The sequence below is a fragment of the Elephas maximus genome, chromosome 2 (genome assembly GCF_024166365.1).
Source record: "Elephas maximus indicus isolate mEleMax1 chromosome 2, mEleMax1 primary haplotype, whole genome shotgun sequence".
Classification (NCBI taxonomy): domain Eukaryota; kingdom Metazoa; phylum Chordata; class Mammalia; order Proboscidea; family Elephantidae; genus Elephas; species Elephas maximus.
Window position 1 is genome coordinate 83,982,546 of NC_064820.1, and position 12,556 is coordinate 83,995,101.

The following is a 12,556-nucleotide window of genomic DNA, read 5'->3' on the forward strand; positions in this document are numbered from 1 at the left end:
CTAGGGCTTCAGGCTGGGTACTGTGAGGGTTAAAAAGAAGAATGGAGGTTAAATCAAGTTGCTTAAAAGATAGAACATTGTAAAGCATTAAAATTAGATCTCATCCATTTAATGAAAATCTACTGAGCGCCATACGTGTGCAAGGGTCTATTGTCAAATGCTGGTTCTGTGTCTATTGAGATGATCATGTGGTTTTTGTCCATTATGCTATTAATAGGGTTATTTGATTGCTTTTCAGATGTTAAGCTAATCTTGAATTTTTAGGATAATTACTTCTTGGTCCTACTATATAATCCTTTTAATATGTTGCTGGATTCAGTTTGCTAGTATTTTGTTGAGGATTTTTGCATCTATAGTCATTTTTTAGTCATAAGGATATTGGTGTATAGTTTTCCTTCTTGAGATGCCTTTGGTTTTGGTATCAGGGCAATACTGGCCTCCTAGAATGGGTTAGGACATGTTCATTCTCTTCTATTTTTGGAAGAGTTTATAAAGAATTAGTATTAATTTTTCTTTAAATTTACAGTATAATTCACCAGTTAAGGCATTTGGGCCTGGGATTTTCTCTGCAGGAATTTTTAAAATTACTAATTCAATCTCTTTACTTGATATAGTCTAGTGCAAGGGACTTTGGATTTTAATAGAATTCACATTACTGATGATTTCCAAATGTCAAGCTGGCATTTATAAATGAATATGTACTCATTGCAGTGTTGTCATATTTATTCTATTTGATACCCTCCCCCAGACCCAGAATACCTTTCACACATATTCCCCATTGCATAACGCTCTTAAGAAAAACCCATGATGGCGAAGGCTCTCAGCAAAGTATTCCAAGGGTGACTTATAAACAGACATAAGCACATCTTTGCTGGTAGCAGAGATGGAATTTCAAGGCAGCAATGCAGTTCAACACCAGCCTGCCACCATACCAGTATCACACAAAACTACTTCCCACTATAGAAATGGAACGTCAGCAATCTGTAAAGACTCTCAAGGGCAAACAACTCCAGCATTCAGATCAATAATAGAAACTCTTCAGGGGTCAAAACTACCAAAGTATTAACCAGTGGGGAAATGTAAGCATCTGCTTTCGTGAACAGCATCACCCGGTACACTGAAGTGGTATGTGCAACGGAGCCAGGCAGCCTGGGTTCAAATCTCTGCTCCCACTCTTTCTAACTGAATGAACTTGGGCTTACTATCTAAACTATCTAAGTTTCAGTTTCCTCGTTAGAAATAATATATACCTCATAATATTATTATGAAGATTAAATGAAATTATGCATGTAAAGGGTTCTGCCATAGTAAGGTATGTAAATACGTGCTCAGTAAATGTTAGTCAGTGTTCTTATTATTTAAAAGAGGTTATCATCCAGCAGGAAAAAGCACTAAATTCCTTGTGGGGTAGATTATCTCAGCCAAATTTGATGTAAATCTGGACCCATACCTGGCACAGAGTCTGTCAGGGAAGTACAGCTAGGAGCTCAGGTGATAACTGTATAGCAAAATAGCACGGTACTTCTTAATTTGATTTTTAAAAACATTTTAGTAATACAGCCTTTCTATACATATATTTATCATACCAGGGTATCTTTTTGTCTGCAGTTCTCAAATAGGCTTATGTATGGAAACTCTTAGATCTGGGGGCACCGCAGCATAAAGTATTGAAAATGTTTCCTTAGGTGTCATAGGTGGGGAACAACTAAGATTTTGCATTACCTTTTCATATTTCATTTAGCATACCTGACATCTCACCTTCTAACCAGATGCCATCAAGCAGATTCTGACTCCTGGTGACCCCATGTGTGTCAGAGTAGAACTGTGCTCCATAGGGTTTTCAATAACTTTCTTCCAAGGTCCCTCTGGGTGAACTCGAAACCACCAACCTTTCATTTAGCAGTGAGCACATTAACTGTTTGTACCATCCAGGGATTAGCCCACCTTCTACTTTGCCCAAATGCCAGCATTATTCACCGGTTTTGCCAACTAAAATGTGTGCACAATATTTTTCTCACTTTAATTAACTTTATAAAATGACTTTTTCTAATTTTAATTCAGGCCAACAACTGGTGAAGATATCCTTAAGATAAATACCTTGCTCATGTTGAGTAAAGGGAACATCTCTTGAATTTTCTCCGGTTCAATAATATACTGCTCTGTTGCATGCCAACCAGTCCGAGTCATTTGGTATTTAAATTCGTCTACTCTTACAGGAGTTGTAGCAATTCGGATACTACCTGGCTGATGGAATCCTACCACCTGTGACAATAATTTCAACAAAAGTACATAAACAAATCATATGAACTTAAACATGGTTTATTCTCCTCTGGCATAATGAAAATGCGGGTGTACAAGAAAAGAGATTTACTGGGCAGAGAAAGAGATAACTATATAAAACATAGGTACCTTATGAAAGGACATTAATTCTTAACTACTCACTAAGTGTCTCTTCTGTGCCAGGCCCTACGCTAAGTCCCAGGAATGCAGGAGTGAACAAGAGAGGAAAAGACCCTGCCTGCGTGGTGCTTACAGTCCATAGGTGAAGACTATCAACTAAAAACATAATTACAATAAAACAGGGTGAGCGTGAATGTACATACTGAAAGAAAATTATGTGAAAAGAGAAGGACAAAGGATTTGAGGAGGGAATACAAAATATCAAAATGTTGCTAATGATGAAATTAAGTGTGAACTGAAATAAACATGGCAGTTGTGGAGGGCCATCAGTTTGCCAAGCACTCACTTGTAACTCAGCTAGGCCCTGGGTTACTGAGATTAAAGGTTTAACCCTTGCCCTCAAGTTGTTTACAGTCTGTAGGGATGATCAACCAATATAGCAGTGATTACAATAAAGGCAAGGATTATAAAACGGATGTGTACAAGATGCTCTTAGAACCAAGAGATGAACCATCCAGCTCTGCATGACTGGAGGGTGAAGGTCAAGAAAAGCTTCTCAAAAGGGGCAACCTACAAGGAAGGTGAGAGAGTGAATACTGAAGATGGGGATTAGAGGGAATGTTGTTTTAGGCAGAAGATAAAAAAAACAGAAAACAAAACAAACGAAAACAGAAATATGAGACAGCCTAGTGGATTTCAGAACTGTAAATCCTTGAGAATGGCTGAATTACAATGAGCATTTTGAAGAGCAGCAAGAGAAAATGTTGGAAAGGCAGGCAGGGGTTGGCTGATGAAGATCCTCCTCAGGCCAGGCTAATCCTTTGGCCTTTATCATGTAGACTATGGGGAGCCATTTGATGGTTTTAAGCAAGGAGGATAGCATAAAAACTTTAAGCAGACTCAGTCTTAGCCTAAGGATAGTCTTTGCAACTTTATTTTGAGAGCGCCAGTAAATACAAGAAGGGATAAAAATAAAAGCGAGGGGCTTGAAGTGAAGCACTTTTCAAAGCTGTGAACAATCTGGCATGCACCATTGTCAGATCCTTTACAATCCCATTGCTGAAAGGCTCTGTCTCTTATCATCCAGATATAGTAACAAGCTATCAATTTTTTTTAAAGCTGCTTTTTATTTTTTCTTTATTTAAAAGAATCAGGCAGAACTGTTAATTACATACACTTCGAGAAATTAAATTGATTTTTTTAATCAGACTGTAAAGGTTCTTACATTAAACTCTCATCAGATTTCTCTAACGCATTAAACACCTGACGTGGTATTGATGTCACTACACCCAGTTATATATAATGGTAAGTCAAAATCTTTTAGAAATCTTACATATTTCTGAGAGATTGATCTAACAGGCAATTGCAAGTTAAACCCATTTACCTGTCCGGTTTCTTCTTCCAGTTTTTCATAAAGTTTGATGCTGTCATAATGTATTTTCTTCAAGTTTATTCCAGGATGGAAGTAAGTTGTTAAACCTGCCTTGAAAGTAAAGGGAAAGGGAAATACTGAAAAAAAAAAAAGTTAACATTCTCAAATGTTTGATAGTTTATCTGTCCAGCAATAATTTATTGCTGGCAAGAAACTGAGACACACCGGCCAGTCCTTTGGAATGAGAACACAACAGCATCAGTTTAAATGCACTAGAGCATAAGGCTCATGACAGCTAAAAGAACCAAGTTGATTCCATAAATGTTAAGAGAATATACACTAAGTCTCTAAAAGTCACTAGGAAAGGGTTGTTTGGAAAGCTCAGAAATGGAATATTTAGGTGGAAGGTTTAGGAATACAGGGTACTGGGAAGAATACAGGGTGATGGCATACAAAGTGGACTCAAACCAACAAACCATGTGTACATCCCTTCAGCAGATAAACCATGGACTAACAACGGTTTTCCTTGACCCACTCCCTACTTTTCCCTTGAAGAAAGCAGTGCTTCTGTTCCCCTTCCTGAAATTTTCTAATTCAATAATTAGAAAATTCCTGGGTATTAGAGACTTGTGAATTGGTGAAAAGACTTTTGATGAAGTTTAACGTGTTGATCACCACATAGCTGACACTCAAGTGTTTGTTGGATAATTACTGGTTAATTACTTTCAGGAAAAATTCTAAATATTAGCCATGCCAAAACCCCTTTCATTAGCTGTGGCAGATACAGTGTGGTATTCAGAATAAAGAATTCTAAGCAATTATATGAAGCAGGTTCTCTCAATTAATTACCCAAGGTCTCTTTTTCAGCTAATTTATTCTGAAAGCTCATCAGAATGCAATCTGTCCAATACAATATCTGTTATGGAGTATTTCTAGGGTTCTTCTATGATAGTGGTGGGCATTTGGCTCTCCTGAACTCAAAAACGCCCCACTAAAGTTCATCAATACATCCATTTTGGACCAAATTCATGGGGCTTCTATAGAGTACTTGTGCAAACATTTGGACAGATGCACAGCTATTTTTTGAGAAAAATTCCTGGCCCAGCTTATAGGCCCCCCTGTAGTACAACTCCATGTAGGACTGAAGATGGGCTTCCATTAAGATGAAACTGGCAGTCAAACATGACTCTTCCAGTCAAACATGGTCAAGCATCCCCTTCTCCTCTTACATGTTTGGATCTAGCCTGAATATGAACTTTTTTGGTTCAATATAGAGAATGTGTGGACTTCAGGTATTTGCTAGTGAGACCAGTTTTGTCTTCCAGATATCTCCTGTCAGTTGGGCAAACAGATATTCATGAGCACTGGTCGACGGTTCTGTTCAACAGTAACACCTCAAGACCCTCTAACTTAACCAGGTTAAACCAGACCACCAGAAAGCTATATTATATATTTACACTATATCAGTCCTCTTCTCCCCCACCCCATCACAGATACTCTTTCATCCAGAAGTGTCACGTAGATTCATTTTTGCAAAATAGTTATTCATGACATTTAGTCTAATGTACTTCATTTAGGGAACAAATTCTTTTAGGAACTCATAGTCAAGGAAAAACTGGTCTGCCCTACTGAAACAGTTTACCTATTTCTACTTAAGAATTCATACTACCTTCTTTTACTTGTTGCTTTTTTTTTTAGGGCAGCCAGGTATAAGTTCTTGGCTCAATTTTCTCAACCAGACATAAAAAACATATTATTTATTTCTTTGTATACGTTCACTTTTTATCATCTGACTTTTGTCTTTTAATCTGTGCTTTTATTATTATAAGTTATTTAAATGTAAGGGCTTGCATGGTATTTATTGCTAATTTATATGCCAGCCTTGTGACACTGGATGTAAGGAGGACACAATGTGTTTCTCTTCTGTAACTTCAACAATATTTTAAACAAGAAGTTTGAAGAAGGAGAAAACATTGTTCTTAGCCTTCAGAATTTTATAGTCTGATTAAGGTCATGAAATTTTCATTCATGGAACAATTAAACCAAGAGCATTAGGTGCCAGACTGTAAGGTGAAACACATAAGACCTATGGGAACTAAGAAAAGGGAAAGATTCTGGAAAGGTCATAGAAGTCCTTAAAAGGAAGGGGACTTATCTTTGATTTGAAGAAAGAAAATTATTATAGTTGGGATAGAAGATAAAAGAGGGAAGATAAAACAGAGGCATGAAATAACCTTTAAGAAGTATTAGCCCTTGAATAAAATAAGAATTTATAATTTCCCATTGATAGAAATAAATGAATAAGCAAATAAGTAGGGGAGTAGGCAAAGCTCCTACTTATAATAGACTGACCATTAATGAATATGAGAGGAATGGTGGAGTTCAAAAATCATCAATGGATGCTAAAACTAGTGGTGCTCTCCCGACCTTTTAAATAACCTTTCCCCCTCTTTCAGGAGCCTCTATTCCCCTAATAAGTCCAGCGACTGATGTCAAGCCATCCTATACACCAGTAGCTCTGAATCTTTTATCCACGCATTCACTTACAATAAAAATATTTGAGCTTATCTTCCAAACTATGTATATTTCTTTATTTATACATTATATATAAATATGTATTATTGTGTTAATAGCGATCATAAAACACACAGAAATAATCTGAAATATTTTAAATAATTATTTTACTTACTGTGTAGAAAAGCATTTGAATGTTAATATTATTAATAATATTTTAGCAAGAGCTATGCAATCAATATCTTCATTTTTTTTAAAATATTGGATTCACATCAATTGTTGTTGTCATTCTTAGCTGTCATCGAGTCGTTTCCGACTCATAGCGACCCTATGTACTACAGAACAAAACACTGCCCAGTCCTGCACCATCCTCACAATCATTGTTATGCTTGAGTTCATTGTTGTAGCCACTGTGGCAATCCATCTCCCTGAGGGTCTTCCTTTTTTTCACTGACTCTATACTTTACCAAGCATGACATCCTTCTCCAGGGACTGATCCCTCCTGATAACATGTCCAAATTATGTAAGACGCAGTCTCGCCATCCTTGCTTCTAAGGAGAATTCCGGTTGTACTTCTTCCAAGACAGATTTATTCATTCTTTTGGCAGTCCGTGGTATATTCAATATTCTTCGCCAACACCACAAGGCGTCAATTCTTCTTTGGACTTCCTTATTCATTGTTCAGGTTTTGCATGTGTATGTGGTGATTGAAAACACCACGGCCTGGGTCAGGCACACCTTAGTCTTCATTGTGACATCTTTGCTTTTTAACACTTCAGAGAGGTCTTTTGCAGCAGATTTGCCCAATACAATGTGTCTTTTCATTTCTTGACTGCTGCCTCCACGGGTGTTGATTGTGGATTCAAGTAAAATGAAATCCTTGACAACCTCAACCTTTTCTCCGTTTATCATGATGTTGCTTATTGGTCCCATTGTCAGGATTTTTGTTTTGTATATACTGAGGTGTAATCTATACTGAAGGCTGTGGTCTTTTATCTTCATTAGTAAGTGCTTCAAGTCTTCTTCACTTTCAGCAAGGAACGTTGTGTCCTCTGCATAACACAGATTGTTAATGAGTCTTCCTCTAACCCTGATGCCCCATTCTTCTGCATATAATCCAGCTTCTCAGATTATTTGTTCAGCATATAGATTGAATAGGTATGGTGAAAGGATACAACCCTGACACACACCTTTCCTGACTTTAAATCAAGCAGTATCCCTTTGTTCCATTCCCAAACAACTGCCTCTTGATCTATGTACGGGTTCTTCATGAGCACAATTAAGTATTCTGGAATTCCCATTCTTCGCAATGTTACCCATAATCACGATCCACACAGTCGAATGCCTTTGCATAATCAATAAAACACAGGTATACATCCTTCTGGTATTCTCTGCTTTCAGCCAGGATCCATCTGACATCAGCAATGATATCCCTGGTTCCACGCCCTCTTCTGAATCCGGTCTGCATTTCTGGTAGTTCCCTGTTGATATACTGCTGCAGCCACTTTTGAATAATCTTCAGCAAAATTTTACTTGCATGTGATATTAATGATATTGTTCGATAAATTACACATTTGGTTGGATCACCTTTCTTGGGAATAGTCATAAATATGGATCTCTTCCAATCAGTTGGCCAGGTAGCTGTCCTCCAAATTTCCTAGCATAGATGAGTGAGCACTTCCAGTGCTGCATCCGTTTGCTGAAACATCTTAATTGATATTCTGTTGATTCCTGGAGCCTTGTTTTTTGCCAGTGCCTTCAGTGCAGCTTGGACTTTTTCCTTCAGTGCCATCGGTTCCTGATCATATGCTACCTCCTGAAATGGTTGAATGTCGCTAGTTCTTTTTGGTATAATGACTTTGTATATTCTTTCCATCTTCTTCTGATGCTTTCTGCATCATTTAATATTTTCCCCATGAAATCCTTCACTATTGCAACTCAAGGCTTGAATTTTTTCTTCAGTTCTTTCAGCTTGAGAAATGCTGAGCATGTTCTTTCCTTTTGGTTTTCTATGTCCAACTCTTTGCACATGTCATTATAGTACTTTACTTTGTCTTCTCAAGCTGCCCTTTGAAATCTTCTGTTCAGTTCTTTTACTTCATCATTTCTTCCTTTTGCTTTAGCTACTCAACATTCAAGAACAAGTTTCAGGGTCTCTTCAGACATCCATTTTGACCTTTTCTTCCTTTCTTGTCTTTTTAATGACTTCTTGCTTCCTTCGTGTATGATGTCCTTGATGTCACTCCACAACTCATCTGGTCTTCAGTCGTCAGTGTTCAACATATCAAATCTATTCTTGAGATGGTCTCCAAATTCAGGTGGGATATACTCAAGGTCATACTTTGGCTCTCGTGGACTTGTTCTAATTTTCTTCAGTTTCAACTTGAACTTGCATGTGAGCAATTGAAGATCTGTTCCACACTCGGCCCCTGGCCTTGTTCTGATTGATGATATTGAGCTTTTCCATCATCTCTTTGCATGGATGAGTCGATTTGATTCCTGTGTTTTCCATCTGGTGAGGTCCACGTGTATAGTAGCCGTTTATGTTGCTGAAAAAAGGTATTTGCAATGAAGAAGTCATTCCATCATGCAAAATTCTATCATGCAATCTCCAGCATCATGTCTATCATCAAAGCCATATTTTCCAACTACCGATTCTTTTTCCATGTTGCCAACTTTCATAGTCCAATCAATGCATAATTATCAATGCATCATGATTGCACGTTCGATCAATTTCACACTGCAGGAGCTGGTGAAAATCTTCAATTTCTTCATCTTTGGCCTTAGTGGTTGGTATATTAAGTGGTCTTCCTTGCAGGCATATGGATATTATCCTATCACTGACAGCATTATACTTCAGGATAGATCTTGAAGTGTTCTTTTTGACGATGAATGAAACGCCATTCCTCTTTAAGTTGTCATTCCTGGCATAGTAGATCATATGATTGTCCGACTGAAAATGGCCAATACCAGTCCATTTCAGCTCACTAATGCCTAGGATATCAATGTGTATGTGTTCCATTTCATTTTTGACGATTTCCAAATTTCCTAGATTCATACTTCGTACATTCCAGGTTCCGATTATTAATGGATGTTTGCAGCTGTTTCTTCTCATTTTGAGTCATGCCACATCAGCAAATGAAGGTCCCAAAAGCTTGACTCCATCCACATCATTAAGATCGACTCTTCTTTGAGGAGGCAGCTGTCCTCCAAGCGTATTTTAAGTGCCTTCCAATCTGGGGGGCTTATGCCGGCACTATATCAGATAATGTTCCACTGTTATTCATAAAGTTTTCACTGGCTAATTCTTTCCAGAAGTAGACTGCCTGGTCTTTCTTCCTAGTCTGTCTTAGTATGGAAGCTCAGCTGAAACCTGTTCACCATGGGTGACCCTGTTGGTATCTGAATACCGGTGGCATAGCTTCCATTATCACAGTAACACGCAAGCCCCCACAGTAGGACAAACAGACAGACACGTGGGGATAACAGGAATTAGAGCATCTAATTCTAGGTTTATTTTCTTTTGGGACTGATTTTAATGACTGTCATAACTGAAATAGATACCTTTCAATGACACATAAAGCCAAGTGAGAGATGTGCAGTTGGCTGAGCTTTCTACATCATAATGCCTCTTCCTCAATCTCAATCAACACCTACACAAAGGTTTCAGTTGAAATTTAACTATGTTTCATCTTCTCTTGTCCATCAGTTGTTGTTACAAACTAATTGTAAAGTATTGCATTTTTAAACAAATGGATTTGAACCCCACTGAAACTCCTCATTTGGGAAAATTTTAAACAGGTTAGAAAAATTTGCCTCACAATATGTAAGTTTTTATAGGTGACATATTTGGGCCAGAAAAAAAATCTCATAATGATCTAATAATTTCCAAATATCCCTTCTCAAAATGTTCTCTTCCCAACAGGACTATTTTACAAAAAGCACTTATTTCTTCCATATTTTAAAGTATCACTTTTAACTTGGAAGGAACAGACTGAATGTATATATATATATATATATATATATATATATATATATATATATATATATATATCTGCTATGTAGAAACACTCATAAGACATTTTCAGTGCTAGAGAGGTCAGCAAATTTAGGGCTGTTTGTAAAGGTCTTTTTGCAAAAGAGAAACTTATCTTTAATTTTCATAATATTTTTAATTATTTGCTATGAGATAACCAACAAACCTCTGTATGGTATAAGACTCTCAAGGTCACCCCCTCCTTTCTACTTCATTACAGAATATTGCAAATTTATATTATTTAAAGTCCTGTCTTTATAAAATTAGCCACAATGATGGCTTCCTATAACATGCACTCTGCTATATGTCATGAATATTCTGAAGACAAAAGAAAGAATGAGGATGCTCCCATGGTGGTATGTCAACTTCCCCATTAGTCAATCTCTGGAGCCATGCATGATACATGGCCCTCATCAAATGTTAGGGCTATTTATAAGTATTAGTAAAGCTTAATTTCTTTCTTACATTTTTAGACTAAAAGAAAAAACAAGTTCTAATGTTGTCTTCCTATAACCTGAATGTCAGCCCTACAAAATACCCTCTTTGGCACCATATGCAGGGGCAGGCCTCTCGTGAGCACCTCATGCTCTAAAATTGCTTGTTATTCTAATCCTCCTTTATGCCTCCATCCCACCAAAAAATGCACTATTTTATTAGTAGTATCATTTTTTTTTTCATGTGTTAAGAAAGCAGTCTTTTAAAGTACTGCAACACTTTAGGATTTATGGATTTGTGACTCCATTTTGAATATTCACTTTGTAAGCTATCCTTTCCTCCCTAAGCACTTTATTCCTATGCTCTCCAGCCACTTCAACACTGAACACATTTTATACTTGAGTGAGCATCTTTTATTTTTGTGGCCCACCCTTTAGCTGGCTCCCCAACCTTCCACACTGTATGTCTACTCCAGAAACTTCTCTATATTAAACATCCCTAATATGTGAGATTTCTCCTTGCTGATCATTAGAGGGATGTCTCCTTGTCTATCAAAACATCCTAGAATCAGCTTCTTAGGCAACTCTCTTTTATTTTCCTTTATTCCTATGAGGCTAAATAACTGGGCTTCTGTTGACTGGTTCCATCTTGAACTCAAGCTGCATGACTCCTCCCTTTGGAAAAAATAGTATCACCCATGAAGCAGAATAATGCCTTTACTACTCACCTTAGAATCTCTTTGCTTAAGGGAAAATCATTTTTGCACAGTTAACTTTTAACAATAAGCTATCACCTTAAAAACTTTGCTACTCTTCTTTCAAGAATTAAGATTGTTACTTTTTATTCATAGGATTAGCCTAAGAGGTAAAATTGCAGCGGATCCTATAGTCAAATGAGTGTATCAATGAGCAAATAAGTAATTAAAATATTTAGGTGTATGCCCTCCTTAGCTATCTGAAGGCGTTAAGGGGTATAAGCCTTCCCTGTCTTAGGACATTTGCACTTGCTATTCCCTCTGCCTGAATGTTCATGGGCCAGCTTCCTCACTCACTTCTTCCAGGTCTCTGCTCACATATCACCTCTTCAGCGTGGTCTCCTTCATCACTCTGCATCCCTTTAGCCTGCTTTACTTTCCTTCATGGCACTGATGTGTATTTCTCATGTACTACATATGCCTACTCCACCAGAATGTGAGCTCCAATAGGGCAAGGACTGTTTTGTCTTCACTGCTGTGTTCTCACCTCCTAGGACAGTGCCAGCCTGATAACAACATAGGCTCTTAGTAAATACGTGTTGACTGGGTGACTGAATGCACACTAAAAAGAAGTTACAGGAGACCTATAGGAGAAATGCAGGCAGTAGAGTCACTAAGGGAGGCCACGGAGTAGACTGTACTGGGTGATGCTGTCAAGGGGGTGACACCAAGGTGACTGCTTATAACATTTTTCTGCAGTGTTTCAGCAGAAATTTATAGTTTTTATAAAAATAATCCTTGTAGTTAGTTATAACAACAAAAACATTCTTCATAAGCCCAGCTTACATGTATCAATATACCTACAAGGCTCTATGCTAGTTTACTTTTTGAACCTTCTAATGCCCTCAGTCACAGCTGTCATTATTACCCAATTACAGTGATGCTTCAAATCACATGCTTCCATCTGCATGCCTTACAAGCACATGCTGTTGTTTCTGTTGCTGCAGGTGTTTTTATAGTCATTGACTGGCAGACTTTCTAAGGTTTGAGCTACAATACTGTGGTAATTAGTATCTGTGACCCTATATCAATAACTTTCTGGAGG

At 37.6% G+C, this 12,556-nt stretch overlaps 1 protein-coding gene across 2 annotated transcripts in view; it reads right to left on the reverse strand.

Moving 5' to 3' along the window:
• Nucleotides 1-12,556, reverse strand: part of DMGDH (dimethylglycine dehydrogenase) — an 89,278-nt gene that overhangs the window by 64,651 nt on the left and 12,071 nt on the right. Inside the window, exons 3-4 of one of the 2 annotated variants that reach the window (XM_049866515.1) lie at nt 3,785-3,883; nt 2,098-2,262 (exon numbers count right to left, since the gene is read on the reverse strand). In XM_049866515.1, the coding sequence (XP_049722472.1) occupies nt 2,098-2,262; nt 3,785-3,883 (264 nt within the window). The remainder of the gene's footprint in view (nt 1-2,097; nt 2,263-3,784; nt 3,884-12,556) is intronic. The other variant, XM_049866524.1, reaches the window with a different exon arrangement.